The following is a 21293-nucleotide window of genomic DNA, read 5'->3' as shown; positions in this document are numbered from 1 at the left end:
AGAAGGAGATGTGAGAATCTAGCAGAAATTTAAGAGATTTGCAAAAATGTGAGTGTGTGACTCTTCTCCCTAAATGTAGCTTTTTTCATAAAAACTTAATGTTCATGTAATAGGTTTTTTATTGTTTTTTAATTAATTATGTAAAATTGTTTTCTGTTTTTATTTCTAATATGGTAAATATTGATAGATAGAACTGACATAAACAAAAAGTCTTTAGGGTCCACAATAATTTCTAAAAACATGCAAGGGTCCTGAGACCGAGAAGTTTGAGAATTGGTGACCAATTGTTTAGGTGTTTATGATATTACAGAGCTGTAAGTCACGTGTGTACTCTGCCTCATGCTGAATGTTTAAGATTGCAAGTTGTAGTTTTAAAAATTTCTCTTACTCTTTTTAAGTCAGGTTTTTATTTATACATATTGAATTTGGTTTCTGTTGACTATATTAGTTGATCAGGTTAAGCAAATGATAAATGTTTTTATCTTGAAGTAAGTCGGTCTTTAGTTAGTAATATCTCTTTTTGAAAGGCTTCAATTCTTCCATCAGTAACAAAATTAAAGATTACATGGATTGGCTGTAGGATTAGATCATTCCTTTCATAGCATTGCCTTGCCACATCAGTATCTCTTTGTAATAATTCCTTTTAACATCTAAAAAAATTGGGCATGTTAAATTCTTGATTAATATTTCCAGGTCTATCCAGTTGTGACACTGATTTGGGTGTATCATAAGATAGAAGTTGGCTTGCTTGCAAAGATTAGGAAGCAAACTAGATATTCTTTTTCAAAGTTATAGTTTTTAAAACTCTTAAAATTATTTTGCAGTCACTTTTTTTATTTTTCATTAGTGTTCTTTGGTTGGCTTAAGATCCAGTTGCCTTTAACTCTTATGTCATTTTTCACAGTAAAAACTTTATCTTATTCATTATTAAGTATTTATTGAGCCCTTACTCATGTGCCAGGTGTTGTGCTACAAATGTAATAAAGTGATACGCAAGACAGATACAGCTCTCTCATGGAGCTCCTCATGCAGCTTAGGGTCTTGCAGAGGAGAGAAATGTTAAACTAATTCTGATTTGAATAATTCATTTAAGTTACAGGGTGCAATAAGGTTATATAACAAGGGTCTTAACCAAGGCCAGTGTGGGGCAGTTGCACGAAGTCAGGAAAAGTTTCTGTTAATTCCAAAGCCAAAATTATTCCCGGGCAATTGGTTGTATACAAACGGGTTAGTTATTGGTCTTTTAAGAGTAATTTAGCTTAAATTTTCTTCATTTAATGTTTGGCTTGCAGGTGGTTGGTAATTGATTAACTGGAAGAAATTGCCGTATGTTAGCTTTGTGAGGACAACATCCAACCTGAGTTGATTGCAACCTATTGAGAAATTACCTATTCAGTATTTCTGTTTTTAGAGCACTGTAGTTGCTACTTTTGCTGAGTTTATGACATTTTTGTGCGACTGTTTACCTATGATTATTATATTTCACACATCAAGTAATAGAAATTTGTTTATTTAGAATAAGCTCTAGAAAAACAAGAAACCATTTTGAGTTGAAATTTTCCTTTTTTAGCTTTTGTTTTGATTGGTGGATTGAAATGAAAGATTGCATGTCTTTACTGGAATAAAACACAGAAACTACAACAAAAAATGAGGTGCAGTTTATAAGATATAGTGGAAAATTTAAAACATTCTTTGAATAAATGAGGAAAACAAGAAAAGCATTGTTTCTCTATTGCATGAGGAGATAAAGCTAATAATATCTTTTGCTTTTATTCCCTCCTCCCAAATACTGATTTAAAAAAAGAGAAAATGTAACTACATAATCAGATTAAATGTAGGCAATCTATAGTGGGAATGGAGAAGACTAAATTAGAATAAAGAAGAAACCAGGTGAAATTGCAGTCATGAATTGTTGTATTGGAATTCATCTCAAGGTCCTTAGAAACTGGGACAGCACCAGTGTCTTAGTGGTGATTCTGAACCTTTTTTGAATCATAAAGCCTTTAAGAATCTGATGTGAGCTATAAACTCTCTCCCCATAAACATGTTCATATGGATTTTGCCAACCAAGTCTATCCTGGGATCTCAAATTGTTAATCACACATCAGGGATAAAAAATTTAGAGTTTATACTATTTCTGAGTTCACACCATGCACTAAAATTGATTTAGACAGACTAAGGACTTAAATTAAAAAAAAAAAACTCATAAAAGTTATAGGTTAGTATCTTTCATACCTTGAAGAAAGGACAGGTTTCTTAAAGAAGATATAAAAAGCATAAAGAGAAAAAATAGTTTTGACTATATTAAAATTAAGAACTTTAGAATGTGGAGCAGTGAAGCTTATGTGAACAGCAAGTTACAGAATGGGAGTACCATAGTACACACAACTGGCAAATGATTAGTATCAAGAATATAAAGAACCCCTACAAATAAGTGACAAAAGAACAAACAGCCCAATAGAAAAGTGGACATACAGTATGAACAGGCATCTCCCAGAAGAGGAAAACACGGCCAGTAAACATTAACAGGGTCTCAACATCATTAGTGACAGAAATGAGATGCCGTTTCAAACCTAGTTGATTGGTAAAAGTTAAAACATCTGCTAATACCAAGTGTTGAAGACGATGTGGATTCACAGGATCTCCTATTTATTGCTTGTAGAAGTATAAATTGTTAGCAACACTTTGGAAGAGGTTTGGCCTTTTCTCCTAAAACTGAACATACCGTATAACCTAGCACTTCCACTTCTAGGTATCTACCCAAGAGAAATCATGCAGACAAATACCAGGAGACATGTAAAATAAGTTAATCGTGGCACTATTCATGGTAGCAAAAACTGAAAATAGCACAAGTGCCCATGAATATGAGAGTGGATGAAAAAAGCTATAGTTTTCCTATAGTATAAATACATTATACATAGTAGTCAAAATGAATGAACAGTGTTGACATCCAATAATATAGGTGAATCTTAGCAATATAATAAGTCAAAAAGGTAACACCCAAAAGGTTGCTACAGCATGATAAACTTTTCTTTTTTGAATAGTTAAAAACAACCAATAATTTTTTAAGGAATACATACAGATGAATTAGAATGGTATAAAGAAGAAAGCAAGAAAAAGATCAACCTGAGATTCCAGATGATGGGTAGAGAGAGGCAGAGGCTGGAATTGGAGGGGAGTGACCATGTTTGTTGTGAGGGTACTAACTTGTTTTGGGTGGTAGGTTCTGAAGTGCTTATTACTTCACTAAAAATAACTAATTAGACAACCAGATTTTTAAAGAGAATCATGCGTGTACCAGTGATGAAAGTGTTTTAAACCAATGGTGATTAATTCTGTTTTGTGCACCTGAGTTCCAGTTAAAAAAATTTTTTTTTCAGAGTTTATTGAACACAGAATTACTGAGTATCAGGAACTACCCTAGAGATTTTCTGGAAATATAGAAACAAGTAAGACATATTCCCTATCTTGTGGTCTAACAGAGCGGAAGCCGACATTGCAATAACTGGGTGAAGCCTTGTGCTAGTCTTCGTGGTACAAAGAAGGGAGCAGTTAGTTCTAAAACAGGTCTGCACCTTCCCTTCACTCTCCCTCGCTCCACTACCACCCCGACCCCACCAGTCCCCCCTCAGCATACATACTTGACGGATAGCGTATTTGGACATCTGTTACGTTGCTTGTCTCATTCTGTCTCATTACAAAGTTACTTGTGTTTTTCATGTGTCTGTCTCATATATATACTTTAAACTCTTTGAAGCCAATGGCGTTTTATTATTCTTCTCAGGCCCCAAAATGCCTTGAATAATACTCATGTTTATTATTTAATACAACAAGGACTTGAGTCGCTGTTATGATGCAGGCATTGCATTTATGCAATAAATCTTTAAAAAATGAGCTAAAAAATACGTGAATAGAGTAGTATAGAAATTAACAGGTATTTACTGAATTCCTGTTACAGGTTTTGTGCTAGGATCTGTGGTGCTCATACGAGATTTAAGATATATTATTCTCTTTAGTCTCATTGTGGAGGTGGCTTAACCTTAAAACAATTAGAAAACAGTACCATTGGGGATTTAGTGTAAATAAACTAGAAAATGACTCTGTGTGAAAATATGGAATAGTGCATATGAATAGGGAGAACTACAATAACCAGTGGTCTTTTCTTGACTTGCAAATTATATCTTTACCAAAATTAAAAGCTATTGTCTTTGACTTTCGATTTGCATAGGTAGGCAAGTTTCCACATTTAAAAAGGCAAACTATAGCACTGTGCAATACCAAGTGTGTTTTTCACAAGCAATAACAATTCCTGTGAAACTAGCAGGCATATCACTTGTTGATTATCATCAATATGTAATAGACTTCCTATTAAATATCCTTAGTTGTGTTATTGTACTTTATAGCTGAAAAGTGTCCTACATAAACACTGTTTTGCAGATGAGGAAACTCTTTGGACCTCACATAGAGGTGAAACAACTTTATTAAGGTTGCACAGAAAATGAGAAGATCAGAACCCAAGTCTCCCCTCTCCTGGTTTACATTTTTTGTGTTATGGGATGTTGCCATATGTGACCTAGATACTTCAGAGTTGCACTGCGTACATTTAGGTACCTTGAAAGCTTTTTTCACAGTCAAGTAGGTGGCACTTTGAATTTTAAGAAAGCAGTATGCAATAGTAGAAAAAGTACTGACCTCTCCAGAAATCTGGAGACCTGAGTGCAGCTTCAGATTCAACTCTGCCATTAATTGGCTGGAAACTCTAAGATTAACTTGGCCTTTTGTAGATCATTTCCCTTCTTTGACGTCTTCAACATCTCTTCCAGCTTGAATATCCTCTTAGCCAAAGCCAGACTACAGTCCCTGTGATCTGGTATATGGTGTATCAGTACAACTGGTTTGATTAGCCAATCTTTAAATAAACCTGGACATCCCAGATAAAATTACCTAGTTTCTTTGTGGTCCCACATAACATGTACACTTACCTGTTTTCCTTCCGAAAGTAAACTCCTTGAGGGTACTGACTATTGTCCATTCACTGTATCATTCTCAATTCCTATCATATAGTAAACCATCAGTAAGTCTTTTTTGAATGAACATCTGTTTTTGAGAATTACTGTTGCTTTAGACTTTTCTCTATTTGCATTTTTCTTGGTAAAGGAAAATAATAGTATTTAAAAACAATGGTAGGGGCCGGCCCTGTGGGTGAGTGGTTAAGTTCATGCACTCTACTCCAGTGGCCCAGGGTTTCGCCTGTTCAGATCCTGGGCATAGACATGGCACCGCTCATCAGGTCATGCTGAGGCAGCCAGCACAACCAGAAGGACCACACCTATAATATACAACTGTGTACTGCGGGGCTTCGGGGAGAAGAAGAAAAAGAAGATTGGCAACAGATGTTAGCTCAGCTGCCAATCTTTAAAAAAAAAGAAAATGGTAGTTTGAGTACTTGGTATCTTTGCCATTTATATGAGTAGTCTTCATGTGATCATAAGATTTTTTAATCATGTAATATGAACACATTCCTTTCTCAGTAACTCGTGTTTACTTTATCGATAACACGTAGTAGAGACTGTGCATTGTGTAACAGCCTCTTTAACTCCTTCCACTTTACAATAAAACATTATTCTTTAGGAACAGGGAAAGATAAAAACAGGTCTAGTTTGTAAATTTAGTTTATAAAGGTTTATTATAATAATTGTATCCTTTATTTCTCTAGTTATAATCGCTGGTTATGTCAAGCAAGATCTGAGGATCTGTCTGATATTGCTTCTCTAAAAGCCTTATACCAAACAGGTGAGCTTAAAGATATGATAACTTATTCTCTTACTAATTAAGGAGCTTACCTTGCATGCTATTAGAGACTTCATTTTTCTCTGATTTTTGTCCATTTTATCTATGAATAAAATGTTGTTGTGCTAATGAAGATAGTTTTTGCTCATCGTCGAGATGTTAAAAAGAATATTTCAACCTATAAAATTTTCAACTTGTAGTTCTACATTGGCCTGCTTCATTTCTTCTTAATGTCCTTTTTCTTATCTTTTAAATTTTTTTTCTGCTTTTAAAAATACCATGTACTTGCTATACAAAATTCAAACCTTACGTAAATATATAATGGTGACATATATGTCATATGGTGTTATGATATAATGACACATGACATAATGACATGGCATTTATGACATAAATATGTAACAGTGAAAGTTCTCAGATTCCCACTTTCTCCATTATATTTCTTTTTCAGACAGTACTTGTTAATTTTTCAGATTTGAATTTCATTTAGTTTTTCTAGGATTGCTAATGTTATTAAAAGTTGTAGTAAGCTTGAACAAAAAGCTGTTATAAAAAGATCTTTGCCCTGAAACCATACCTTTGCCTGTCTCTGATTTAAAACCTGTAAGAGGCCTTATCGTAAAACTAAGGACAGTCACCAAAACCTCATGAAGCTAGAAGGAAAAAAAAGTGTTGTTTTCCACATAGTAAAAGAAATCTGAAGATGAAATTTGAAAAATTTGTGTTCCTGGTTTTCAATCTTTTGCATTTGTGTAGAATATTTTTGTAAGGTCAGTGCCCAGGACCAATCAGACTCTTGGAATAAAGTTTCTGGGTGCTGATTATTTTTCTTGTTTGTAGGTGTCGATAACTGTGGTCGCACAGTGATGGTGGTAGTTGGAAGAAACATTCCTGTAACGTTAATAGATATGGACAAGGTAAGCCCTAAAAAGGCTCTGTTTGACAAGTAATGTTGATTTAAAAAATAAGTAGGATATGAATTTGGAATCAGGGCTTGGAATATGAGATGAGGCAGAATCGTATATCTCTGGCAGAGCAGGAGTCCTAGTTCTGCAAGTCAGCTCGTATCATTTCCGTAAGTTAAGGGTTCGGTTTTGCTCTATAGGAGAAGCAGCAATACTGGAATGCCATAATATGATCTCCAAAAACACAGCTGCTTTGTTTAGGATATGACGTAACTGGCAAGTTTTGGTTGGAATCATTCTGTGTTATAATTGTACTAACAATCAAATTCTGCCTTTCTTGAAAAAAGAAAAATTTACTCTTGAGTATCTATCTGAAGAGAAGAAACCAGAGATGTAGTTAACCCGAGATGTCATGAGTCCATAATCCCTTCATTTGGAGACAAAGGACAGAACTAGATGATTCATAAAAGAAGAAATGGTGTTACTGGTAAATACAAATAAGAAAATATTCAAGCTGATTAGTAGTCCCAAAAAAGTGAATTAAAATGAGATATCTTTTTTCACCTTCGGAATTAGCCAGAACTTTTAAATAATAATCATTGTCATCAAAGATGAATTGAAACTATAAAAATGGTTACATCCATTGACTCAGTAATTCCATTCCTGAGAACTTTTACTAAGGAAATAATCTGAAGTGTGAAAGTAGCTATAGGCCCTGAAACTACCCAAAATGTAATACTCAGGCAAGAGACAAGTGAATCCACGGGATAAATGTGAAGATCTTCCTAGAACATCAGTTTTATTAGAAACTGACTACAAAGGAGGAGAATCACCTTAACTAATCAGTGATTCTTAACCATAGTAAAAAAATTACGTACTTAAAAGTGTAAAAATGACACGGAATTTTAAGGTAAAACAGTAGTGCAAGCAGATAATTGCTTCTGGGTAAGTCCTTAGACTCCTGGTCACTGGTGTTTGGGTAAAAGAAATTGTGAAAGCACTGGCCCTAGCATGTTACTCACAGGCTCATTTGTAACACAAAATTGTAACTTAAATTCCTAATAGGTGATTATTATGCATCCACAAGTGGAATGTTCTGTCACCCTTAAAAATTATGGTTGTAGAGGCATGTACTATAGAGAATGGTTTATGATGTATCAATTGGAGAAAACATGATACATTAAATTGTATATACACTGACCTTAATTTTTGTTTGTTTTTAAGCAGAAAGGTAAAAACTGGAAGTAAATATCTCAAAACAGATTTCATGGTTTTGGGGAGAATTTGTTTTCTATATTTTTCTGTCATGTGGCTATATTTCTTTATAATGAAAAAAAATTTAAGTTAAAAATGGGGAAGTTGAAGCTGAAAATGAGTATCTTAATTGCCCTGGGGAGGCCGTGGAGAGTGGATAGACAGAGAACCAGAAGCAATCTGCTAAGAGCAAAAATAATAATAAAGATACACACACACACACACACGAAAAACTCAAGTGATACGAATTATATCGTTACTTTCTATTTGTGTTCATTTGTTTTGTGTTATTAATAGTCCGTATGACCTTCTCCTCATTAATAATGTGATTGATACCAATAAAAACAAATCACAGCATTTGATTTTGGTGTGCACTTTCATGGTGTTTTGGGTATTCATGATATATCATTTAATATAAAATAATGAACTATATTGTGAAGTCCAAACCAGGTAGCAACTGGAAAGACACTGTGTTTTCTTAGTGCCCTTCTCTGTCTGCCCTGGCAGCAGTTGGATCCTAATCCATGTTAATCCCGCTATTGATGCCAAGGACCCCCCTGAGGAGGAATTAGGCAACAGCCTGTTTGATAGTAATCCTTCAGTTGTTATCTCTTATCTTCCTCTTTGTCACTGTGTTTGGCTTCACCACTGGATCACACTGGCCCGGCCCATATTGTATCTCTGCTTTGTGTTTAATGTTTCTCTTAAATTTCATCCTTCTTGTAATGGAATATTTCTCTAACCAGTCTGGGTCAAATTGAATTTGAGTCTTTCAGAGCCCTAGAAATGCTACCCAGCCCATTACTCTCGGCTGACTAAATCTGTTCTCATTTTCCTCATTCAGATCAACATTAAAGATGCCAAGAAAATTACCCCTCAAAATGAACCATGTAAGGCATCACTTATAATGACCTTTTATAGTAATTCTTCATTCCATGAGAGCCATGAGTCTTTATCTCAGTAGAGACTGCAAAGGCTTTCATTGAATTCAAGCAGAAACTTCAAGAATAATTAAAAGTCTAGAAATTCTACTTATAATGATTTTGATATCATTATCCTAGGGAGGGAGAACCTGGTAGTTGACCAAAGAACTCTTGAGTATATGAAGAGTTATTTGAGAGGCTGGGGACTGATTGTTCTCCATCACTTAGAACATGGCAAAAAGGGATCCTACTGTAGCATTTATAAAAAGTATTAAACACTGGCATGATTGACCTTCCTGGAGATGTTTTTTTTGCTGCTGCTTCTTCTCCCCAAAGCCCCCCAGTACATAGTTGTATATTCTAGTCATAGGTCCTTCTAGTTCTGCTTCGTGCGACACTGCCTCAGCATGGCTTGATGAGCGGTGCTAGGTCCTTGCCCAGGATCCGAACTGGCGAAACCTTGGGCCGCCAAAGCAGAGTGCACGAACTTAACCACAGGGCTGGCCCCTGAAGATCTTTTATAGAGAATTGAACTTATTGGTCTGAGATGTCCATCTGCAGTACCCAGGGCATAGATTAGATAAATCATCTGAGTTTTTCCTATCTCTTGGCCTCTGTGAAGTAGACTACCATGCAAAATCATCTTTACCTTTGCTCCTCTTTTTCTCCTAGGCTCTCTTATATTTTATCCATGTAATGGATCACATTGCTGTGAAGGAATATGTATTAGTATATTTTCATACACTGACCAGCGAATACAATCACCTGGACTCTGACTTCCTGAAGAAACTCTACGACGTTGTTGATGTCAAGTTAGTTATTTTTATAGATTATGAAGGGGGGGAAATAGCTTCTTTCTCTCTTAATATTAAGCAATAGCAAACATTGCTATGTATTCTTTGAAAGGATATTTCATGTAACAAAGATATTTATCATGCATAAGTATTTTAATAATAGGAGACCCTCCTTAACTGCAGCTTATTTTGCATTTAAGTAAGTTCATATGTAAACTTTTTCCTGGTTTTAAACACCTTGAAAAAGGTTTGGGGTCATTTTATCAATCTTTGTACATAAAATAACAAAAATACTACCTTCGGTTTATAAGATGTGTTACACTTATCAAAATATATTTGTTAACATTATTTCATTTGATCTAGTGACCCATGAGTTTGTTGATTCATAATCTGATCCCACAGATTCTAGTGTCATATTAAAAAGTGGCACACAATAAGTTTGTCAAATATGAATTTACTTTGTCCTATCTGTAGATAGATAAATGTAGATATCGTCTACATTTGAAAGAAGGGAAAATGTGGACATTCAGAAAGGTGAACTATACTGCCCAAGGTCTCACAACAGTAAATGCAGAACTTGGACTTGAACCCAGGCTACCAAGTTGGAGCCAGAAAATTACTTTCATTAAACCATACTTCCCTTGAAGGGATAATGAAAATTTTAACCGGAGTATATATGACACCCCCCCACCCCCCACAGCAAAGATAAAATGTTCTACTTTAAATTTTTTTCTCATTAATAGGTTTCCTAAGCAAAAGTAGCACTCTGTCCTCATGGTAGCTGTTTTGTTATTGGTAGCATCACATTATCTTTATGGATTGCATTGAAAAATCGGTATTACAATTAGTTTACAAAGAAGACAAATTACCATAAATTTCCAACTATCTTTCTCTCTTCCCATTAAATCTCTTCTTAATTAGGAATATTAAAGTTCTTATTACCTAGTAGATACCTTTTTAGCTTGCTCCAAATGTGGGTTATAAGTGTAAGGAAGCTTCACTCCACTGTAATTCTGCCTCTACCACTAACCAGCTCTTTAACTTTGAACAGGCCTCAACTGTGAAATGAAGAGTTTGTATTATTTCTCTGAGGTCCTCTCCAATTAACCTTATGTGACCCAGTAGTGACTAATAGGCTGTTGAAATAATTTCAGTCACATCTGGAGAGAGTAGAATAGTGGATAAGAGCAGGATTCTGGAGCCATATTGCCTACGTTCAATTTATGGCTCTACCACTTGATAGCTGGGGGACTTTGGGAAGGTTAAAATAGAGACAATGTTAGTACTCAGCTCATAGAATTGTTATGAGAATTAAGTCTACAGCCTTGTACAATTTCTGGGACATAGTAAACTCTGTATTTATTATTGTAATATGACCATTGAAACTTTCAGTTTCTAATTTTTGCTATAATTTTAAGTGATTTACTGTTGTTTAATTCATAACCTGATCCCAGAGACTCTAGCGTCATATAAAAAAGTGGTATACAATACATTTTTTTGTTAAATATAATTTTACTTTGTTCTACTGGTAGGTGGTTCTATCACAGCCAAGAGAAACACTTATTATCTCCTATAAAACAGGTATTTTAAATAATAAAATGTTCTCCAAGTTATTTTTGACATTTCACCTAAAATTCAATATGTAAACTAGAGCTGATTACAAGAATTTTTTTTTCCTCTGTGAATGTATTTATATACACAAGCAAAGAATTGATTGTCCATAATGGTGACTGGTTTTAGGCGTGACGTAAACCGATACTCTTTTATTTTGAATCAGGTACAAGAGGAATTTGAAGGCTGTTTATTTTGTTCATCCAACATTTCGTTCAAAGGTACAGTATTGTTCTTTTCAGCTAAATCTTGAACTTAAGTGCACAGCATGTTAAAATATACTTCAACATCTTAATTCTTGCTTTCACCATTGTGACTGCTTATTTTTTTGTTTACCCTTCCTTTTTAAGTAATCTCGTGTTGGGGTTATAATGTTTTGATGTAACTCCAGTATCTTTGTAGGCAACCGTTACAAGCTGTTAGCCTCTCAGTCCTAGCCTCTTTGTGCTCATTGTTCATCCGGGCTTTGCTCATGCTGTTGGTACAGAATATCTTTTCCCTCCTCTGCTCATGGCTAACTCCTGTTTGTCCTTCAGATCTCAGCTTAACAATTACTTTCTATAGAAAACCTTCCCTGACCAATCCTGCAACTAGTAGGTACTCCTACATTGTACCCCCTTAAGATTTCATAGTCTTCTATCATCATTTTATTTTTAATTCTGATTACTTGTTTAATTTTCTACCTTATATGTCAGCCTGCAAGATCCGTGAGAGCTAGACTATAGCTATTTTGCTCACAGTTATATCCCTCATATCTAATCCTACATCTTGACTACATCAAGACATCTAGTCCTTTGGTCCTTTTACTTTTTCTGAAAATGTCATCTTTTTTTTGTTTTTATTTTCTTTCCTGTCCAACCTGAAATTCGTGTTCCATCACTTCAATCACTCTTGTTAATGCCTAAAATACCCTATGACTTCTCATCCTTTCATCACACTTGCCCATCAAAACCTGATTTGGAGATATTCCATCATTCTGCTTTCTTCCCTTCCGTATCTGAGTTGCTGAGCACTGATGGAGAAATCAGGGAGCTGTGTGAATTTGGGCTCCTCCGCAGACTCATGGGGCTTTCACTGGTAGAGGTCTTTTGATATTTCACTGGACCACTTCCCAGCAGGGTTCTCTGCTCTCCTGTTCCCCCAGCAGCTCCTCACTCCAACAAACGGCCTTGCCTTGTTCTTAACCAAGAACGTAGAAAACATCAATAAGGAAGTCCCTGTCTTTTCCTTCCCACCCCAAACTTACCTGCCATGTATTCCTATCATTGCCTCCTTTTTCTCTGTGACAAAAATGTGTTTCTTCTTAATGAAGGGCAGTCTCTACTTGTGCTCTGGATCCCATAGTAATAACAATAGCTAATGTTTTCTCAGCATTTACTATGTGCCAGTTCTTCCATGCATTATCTCATTTAACCCTTATAATATATCTATGACTTAGACAGTAGTATTATTCCCATTTTACAGACAATGAAATTAATGCTTAGGGAGATTAAATAACTTTTCTAAGATAGGCAACTAATAAGTAGCAAAGGGTAGATTTGAATCCAGGCATTTTAGTCTAGAGCCTGCACTCTTAACTACACAGTGTATTTCCATTTCCTCAGGAACCTCTCTGCGGCAATTATCCTTTCTCCTCTCCCATTTTTCCAGATTTAACTCTTCAACTTTTAAACATGCTAAAGCTTCCACTTCTGCCCTTTACAACCAGATTTTTTTTAGTGTAATCTATGTTCTGTGCTCACCATCTCCATTTTTTATACGCCTTAAATTACTTTGACTATAGCAACTAAAACTGCTCACACCAAAATCACTAATAATCTCTGTGTTACTAAATCCAGCAGACACTTTTCTGTCTTTTTATGACCTGTTTTCCCTACAGCCTTAAACGCAGTTGATCACTTCTTCCTTGAAACACTGTGTCTTGGCTTCTCTGACACTTACCTTGCCTAGTTTTTCTCCTGCTTCTAGATACTCCTCAGTCTCCTTTGCAGTCCCCTCTTTCTGTGCTCATCCTTTGAGTGCTAGGATTCCCAAATCCTCTGCCCTCTTCTTTCATTCTGTAGCTATTTTCATTCCTGTGTCTTCAACAACTCTCCAGAATGTATGCAATGCCCAAATATGTGTCTGGGGAGGTAGTAAAGCCTAATGTTTAAAAGTATGGGTTTGAGATTCAGGTAATTTAGGTTCTCTTCCCAACTCCTCCAATTACCAACTTGTCATCTCAGGCAAGTTATCTAACCTCTCTGTGCTTAATTTCATTTTCTATAAAATGGGAATAATAATAGTAGCTACCTTGTAGGGCTGTTGGAAGAATGAAATGAGTTAATACATGTAAGATGCTTAAAACATTACCTAACATATAATAAACACTCGGTAAATGTTAACTGTCTTCATTGTCATCATTATCATCATTCCTGTGTTTAGACCTGCATGTTAAACTGCTAGATATCTTCACTTAGATGTCTTACAGACCCCAGAAGTTCAACATTTTTAAAACAGAACTACTTGTGTCTTCCTCCCCACTCGCTCCCAAACTGCTTTTTATATTCCCTATCTCAGTAAATGGGACCACTGCCTACCCAGAAAACAGGGAGGCATCCTTGGATCCCTTCTCTACCTCACCTCTCACCATATTGCGTCAATTCTGTGTGCTTACTATTGTCCAAATCCATGCCTGTGTCTTTAGTCCCACTGCCCCTACTTTAGTTCATCCTACCATCATCTTTTACCTGAAAGGATACAGCTTCCTCCTAATCAATATTCACATTATGCTGCCTCCAGTATAGCACTGTTCCTAGTGCCTTCAGGCCTGTCTAGTGAAATTTTCTTACAATGTTGATATAAGAAGCCTAAAATATTTACAATAGGGACCTTTGCAAAAGTTTGCCTGCCCTGTTTTAGGCAAAAAAAAAAAAAAAAAAATCTGAATATATCAGTGGGGTTTGGAGAAAAACTGACTTATCTGGGCATAACAACCCAGGATTTAGTGATTCATTAGATGAGTAGGGGTGAGAGAAAGGACTGTGTCATCATGACTCCCAGGTGTCATAAGATGTAGGGATCATTGTTTAGGATATAAATTTGAGTCACCATTAAGTAAATAGAGCTTTAACTCTTTAAATGTGTTAATGAATAAAATCACAGAGAGACGTAGAACAAAGAGGACAACTAAAGACACAGCCCTGAGATCAGGGAAGGAGACCAAGAAGAAGTAATCTAAAAATCAGCAGGAGAACCAAGATTGGCTAATGCTGTGGGAGCCACTGGATGGGAAAACATCAAAGACAGTAGAAATAGTCATTATTTTAAAACACTGTAGAGAAATTAAGTAAGATAAGTAGTGTAAAATCCTTGTTATGCTTCATAATTAAGAGATGAATGAAGACATCAGTGAGAGAATGTTTTCCACTTTGGGATTGCTCATTGTTAGAGAATTGTTGAGTTTCTCTTCCAAATACCATTTTTAAAATTTGCATGAAGTATTTTAAGTAATTCTTTTAAAACTTGCAAATTTCCATTTGGTCCCTCCGTGTTAGAACAGCACAGTAAGTGCTAATTAAATGCTTATGGGAACACTGCTTGGCCAAGCTAAGGAAGCAACAACAGAAGTATAGTGTGAGAACAGTCACATGAAGGGCTTTTTCTACTCTTTGTTCAGTTAAGTTCTGATTACATGGTCTTATCAGATAATGTATATTATTAACTTTCCCACTATTTTGTTATGCTCCATGGGTGGCTGATTTTTTCTTTCTATAGCACTTAAGGAAGTAGTACTTGACTGTTTCCCAAAATCTCATCATTCATTTATTTTTTGTTCATCCAATAGCTACTGAAATTTTTTCTTTATTGGAGACAAACAGAATAATTAGCTTGGTCTTTAGTATGTCTTTGCAAGAATGTCTGTATTCCCCACTTCTATTCAATATTGTCCTGGGGGTTCTAGACAGTGTAATATGGCAAGAAAAAGAAATGAAATGCATCTAGATTTAGAAAGGAGTAAATAAAACTGTCTTTATTCACAGATGACATGATTATGTAGAAAACCCTATGGTATCCTCAGAAAAGCTACTAGAACTAATGAGTAAGTTTTATCAAGGTTTCGGGATTTAAGATCAATATTCAAAAATTAGTTGTATACATTAACAGCAGACAATCAAATTGAAATTTTAAAAGCAATGTAATTTTCACTAGCATCAAAAATATTAAATTCTTAGGGATAAATATGACAAAAGATGTGAAAGACTTGTATACTGTACAAGTGGTGTATACTGCAAAACATTGATGAGAGAAATTAAAGGAGTCCTAAATAAATCGAGATATATACTGTATTTGTGGATTGGAAGACTTAATGTTGTAAATTGTCAGTTCTTACTAAATCTATCAATTCAATTCATTCCCAACCAAAATTTCAGCAAGCTTTTTTGTAGCAAAATCCAAAGAATCTAAAATAGCCAAACCAACTTTGGAAAAGAAAAACAAAGTTGAAGGACCAACACTCCCTGCTTTCCAAGCTTGTTCTAAAGCTACAGTGCTCAAGACAGTGAGGTATCAGCACAGACAGATCAGTGGATCAGAATAGAGAATCCAGAAATTAGACTCGTGTATATATAGATAACTGATTTTTCTTTTTTATTCCTAGTCTGTTTTGTAAATCTATAGACATGATTTACAGAGATTTTCCTTTTTTTTTTTTTGCTGGGAAAGATTCACCCTGAGCTAGCATCTGTTGCCAAGCTTCCTGTTTTAGGTGAGCCACTACCATAGCATGGCTACTGACAGCCAAGTGGTGTAGTTCCACACCTGGAAACCAAACCTAGGCTGCTGAAGCAGAGCATGCCAAACTTTAACTGCTAAGCCATCAGGGCTGGCTCTGGATAACTGATTGTTTACAAAAGTGCAAAGTCAGATCCATGGAAAAAAGGATAGTCTGTTCAACAAACCATACGGGAACAATTGGATGTCCACACACAAAAAAAATGAACTTTGACCCATATTTTGTATCACATACAAAAATTAACTGAAAATGGATCAAAGACCTAAATGTAAAATGTAAAACTGTTAAACTTCTGGAAGAAAATGAAGGAGAAAAAGCTTTGTAACCTTGAGTAAAGCAAAGATTTTTTTAGATACACCACCAAAAACATGATTCATAAGAGAAATTGGACTTCATCAAAATTAAAACTTCTGCCCTTTTAAAAATAATTAAGAGAATGAGAAGACAAGCCACAGCCTGAGAGAAAAATCTTTTTTAATAAAGCATTTATCTGATACAGGACTTGTCTTTAGAATATATGAAGAAATCTCAAAAATCAATAATAAAGAAACAACTCAATTTAGAAATGGGCAAAAGATGTGTGCAGACGCTTCACCACAGAGGATATACAGATGGCAAATAAGCACATGAAAAGATGTTCAGTGTGATTACTCATTAGGAAAGTGCAAATTAAACCAAAATGAGCTATCATTATGGCTAAAATTTAGAAGACTGTCCATACCAAATATTGGTGAGAATGTGGAAGAACTGGAACTCTCCTACAGTGCTGATCAAAATATAAAACGTTACAGAATCTTTGGGACACAATTGGGCAATTTATTTAAAGAGTTAAACTTATACCTACTATGTGATCCAGCCATTCCACTCCTAGGTATTTACCCAACACAAATGAAAATATATCCATACAAAGACTTGTGCACAAATGCTAATAGCAGCTTTATTTGTTATAGACAAAAACTAAAAACAACCCATATGCCCATCACTGGAGGAAGTGATAACCAACCTGTGATGTATCGATACAATAGAAACTACTAAGCAGTAAAAGAGAATGACCTATTGATATATGCAATAACATGAATGAGTCTCAAAATAATTATACTGAAAAAGAAGCCAGACAAAAAAATGTGTACATACTGTATGATTTCATTCATATAAAATTCTAGGGAATATAAACTAATGTATAATTGCAGAAAGCAGAGCAGTGGTTACCTGTGGACAGGGAGGAGAGGTGGGAGGGAAGAGTTACAGAGGGCCCTGAGAACCTTTGGGAGTGGTGGGTATGTTCATTTTCTTGATTGTGATGATGGTTTCATGAGTGTATACATGTCAGAACTTATCAAACTGTATACTTTAAATATGTGCAGTTTATTGTATGTCAGTTATATCTTAGTTACTGTTTTTTGAAAAACTGCAATGAGATAGCACTACACTGTCACCAGAATGCTAAAATTTAAAAAACTGACAATGCCAAATATTGCCAATGAAGTGGAGGAACTGAATTTTCCTACCTCATAAGTGAGAATGTGAAATTGTGCAACTGCTTTGAAAAAAATTATAACAATTTCTTATAAATTAAATATATCCCTAGTCTGTGAGCCAGCAGTTCCACTGCTAGAGATTTACCCAAGTGAAATGAAAACATATGCACATAGAAAGACTTCTACAAGAATGTTCATAGCAGCTTTAGGCGTAGCAGCCAGAGACTGGAAACAGCCCAGGTGTCCATCAGTAGGCTTACGAATATTAAACTCTGGTATATTCTTGTAACTGAATATTTCTTGGCAATAAAAGAGAACCTGCTACTGATACAACAGCATGGAATAATCTTAAAAACATTATGCTGAGTGAAAGAAGCCTTACATAAGAGAGTCATACTGTATGATTCCATTTATATGAGATCCTAGAGCAGGCAAAACTAATCCATGGTAAAAAAAACAAAAAACAAAAAGCAGTGTTTGCCTTTGAGGAGAAGGGCATGAGGGAAGAGGAGCATGATGGAACTTTCTGGGGTGTTGAAAATGTTTTATATCTTAATAGGAGTTTTGCTTATACAAGTGTGTGCTAAATTTGTCTAAACAGCAAAAGTGCACTTGAAATCGGTGCATTTCATCAAATGTAAATTTATAACAAACTGAACAGACGTTGAACTCTAGTTAAATATCTGAATATCGTATTTGGGGAAAATTTAATGATGTCTGCAGGATCCTTTGAAATGCAGCAAAAACGTAAGGTGGATTAATAGATGGTTAGAGGGATGGCTAGGTATGTGATAAAGAAAACAAAGGAAATGTTAACAGTTGTCTGAATGGTGGCTATACTGGTTCACTGTAAAATTATTTCACCTTTAGTGAATGTTTGAACATTTTCATAATTTTTTTGATGGAAAAAACGTTTTTTGTTTTACCTTTCTCACAAATTCAGACTTGTAAGAAGAGTGTTCCTTTGTACCAGACTTATGCAAATATGTAACCAGTGTTTGCTAAGATCTGACTTTAACCCCTACTCCCCCTCACTAGAGAGTCAATAAATAGCTATCCTTCCTGTGACGTCAGTGGATAAACATTACCAGAAATGTCAGTGTTGGAGCCATTAGCCTTGGCTGTCACACCATTGGAATTGCTTCAGAGAGATAGCAGTGCAAATGGCAGGTTGGGCAAAGGCTAAAGACCTGATGTATAAAGTGAAAACCATTTATGTTACTTTCTGTAATAGTTTGGGATGGGGAAATGAGGTAGGATTGAGAGAGTAAAACCCATGTGTAATGAAATCCACCATTATTTTATATTAAGCCAAAAACTGTAAATGGAGTGTTCGTAGTTATAAAATAAGGAGATGAAATCGAGGGATAATAAAGCAATCGAATCACACTGTTTTGATTTCCATACTCCTCAGATCTTTTCCAGACCACTCCACCCAAAGTGGATAAATAAATTGTGATAATAAGTTAACTACTCGTATAAATCACTGCTCTTTTTCTTCTTTGAAGTTTACTAATAGAATGCAAACTAGTAGAATTTAAACCCACTGTTGATTCTGGCTCTAGGAGATTACTTGAGTGCACATGTGTGCAAACAATGTTTTCCTGGTTTATATTGTTTTGTGATTTTGTGTTCTTGGCTTTCCGTTTGTGAATGATTGAATGAAATAATTTCTAACGTTCACAAAATATCACAGCAGTCCTTTTTCAAATTTTTGATTTTCTTCAGTTTTTTAAAATAGTAGATACTGAGTAATGCAAGTTTACCAAAAAAAATGTATATTTATGATTTGTGTTATAAATAATTGAAAATTAAAAGCTAAGATATGTAAAACTAAAATGGGGAAAAGTGAAGACAATGCTCTTGAGTCTCTGTGAACAGAAAACTTTTAACTGCATTTCCACTTCTGTCTACTTGAGTAGTTTTCTCTTGCTGATACCTGGACGATGTAAAGGAGGTAATGAGAGAAAACGCCCCAGAGAAGTGTGTTTCTCTTTCAAAGATCGTTTGCCTAAAACCACTGCCTGTTCCTTCCCAAGCCAACTTTCTTTGAATTTACCGCTGCTACCACCCCCACGTCAGTATGGTGTAGCATAGTCAAGAGTCCCTTCATAGAATTGTATGATTAAGAGGGACCTTAAAAATCATTTAAGTCTTACTTGCTCATTTTATAGATGAAGAAACTGAGGCCCAGATTGAAGTACAATTTATTTTTATTGTGAAATGAAGGAATATTAGATCATCCCTAATAAAGTAATAATTCCAGAAACTTTTATTTCTCCATTTGCTAGTTCTTTCAACACGTACTGAATTCCTTACTTTATGTGTTAAGCATTAATTAGACCCTGTGAAATGATATTGAATAAGACAGTCTCCAAATTGGGGAGTTTACAGTCTATTTAGAGAATCAGATAATACAGTACAGAATGTTAATTATGCAATAATATGAGTAAACAGTATGTTGGAACACTTAGAAGGAAGCTCCTTTTGCAGCTTTGAGTGGAGAGTGGTCAAAGAAAGCTTCCTCACTGAGGTGAATTCTGATCTGAACTCCGAAGGGCAATTGACTAGGCAAAGAATTAAGGAAAAGAATGTCAAGACTAGAAGAGCATGTAAAAAGGTCCCGAGGTAAGAGACAGTGGCACAGAAATTCCCTGGGTAGTCTCTTGTAGCTCTGTAATTCCATACCTTTTCCAAGTATCACAGCTGCATGCATGTAATAGGTATTCATGTGTTTCTTTGGGCCGTTCATAGTACTTATTACATTTTGCCTTAGGTAGTTGTTATTCTTGTGCATATAATCCTGTTTCTGCCAGAATCTAAGCCCGCTTTAGAGGAATGCCCATATCATTGTTACCCTCAATCATCTACAACTGTGCAGAATGGACATATTAGAGGGCCGGTAGATGTTTAACTCCTTGCACAAATGTATCTTCTAATACATTCTTGTATCATCCTAACACAGTCTCCTTATTTTCTTCAGTTCTTTCTAGAATCTCTGATATCTCCATGGTCTCTCCAAAGCTCTTAGTAGTTTACCAGCTACCTCTGTAGCTGGTTGTAGAGCTCCTAGTCTGGAATTTTCACTAATCTATTTTTCAGAAGTTTGTGTCAATTAGATATATAATAGCATGTGCTTTAAAAAAATGTGATGTAAAAAACTGATTTGAGGTATGTAATTAAGTGTTTGATTTAAATTAACTCTATTCTAGCAAAGCCAAGTGTCTTCCTCCTCCCCCAAATAACCCTGGTAAGATGGGAGGGGAGAGGGTAATGTTAGTATTTGAGACCTTATACCAGTCATTGGTAGTGGAGCCAAAATAGAGTAGTGACCCAAGCCATTAAAATCGTTATGAAATAGGCCTTAACTTTATTCATTCATTCTTTATCAAATACTCGAGATGTATGGTTCTGTCTGTACCTTCTAAAACTTTAGACTATTATTCTGTAATTGTCTGCCAAGTACTAGGGAAATTATAGAATTGAACATAAGTAACTGAAATACTAATGCTATAAATGAAATTTAAACATAAGGTTATATGAATTTAAAAGAGGGGATAATCTGTTTAGAGCTATAAGGGAGAAATAATGGTGGAGTCTGAAATAATGAGTCTCTGTCAAAGTCTGGAAGTTTGGATAGGATTCTGATAGAGATAAGTTTGTTCAGTGTTGTCTGTTATTCCATGCCTTTTCTCATAAGTACGTATGAAGAAAGAATGTTGTGTTAGGGACCTGGAATATGTGAAAGGCTTGGAACAACCACT

General features: G+C 35.3%; 1 protein-coding gene across 4 annotated transcripts in view; it reads left to right on the top strand.

The window, feature by feature from the left end:
- Positions 1 to 21293, top strand: part of GDAP2 (ganglioside induced differentiation associated protein 2) — a 70673-nt gene that overhangs the window by 38688 nt on the left and 10692 nt on the right. For all 4 annotated transcript variants that reach the window (XM_046645083.1, XM_046645084.1, XM_046645081.1 and 1 more), the window contains 4 exons: positions 5717 to 5793; positions 6631 to 6707; positions 9545 to 9684; positions 11444 to 11498. In XM_046645083.1, the coding sequence (XP_046501039.1) occupies positions 5717 to 5793; positions 6631 to 6707; positions 9545 to 9684; positions 11444 to 11498 (349 nt within the window). The remainder of the gene's footprint in view (positions 1 to 5716; positions 5794 to 6630; positions 6708 to 9544; positions 9685 to 11443; positions 11499 to 21293) is intronic.

Source organism: Equus quagga, chromosome 18, assembly GCF_021613505.1.
Source record: "Equus quagga isolate Etosha38 chromosome 18, UCLA_HA_Equagga_1.0, whole genome shotgun sequence".
Lineage (NCBI taxonomy): Eukaryota > Metazoa > Chordata > Mammalia > Perissodactyla > Equidae > Equus > Equus quagga.
Note: the sequence above shows the minus strand (reverse complement) of the source record. Positions and strands in the feature narration are given on the sequence as shown.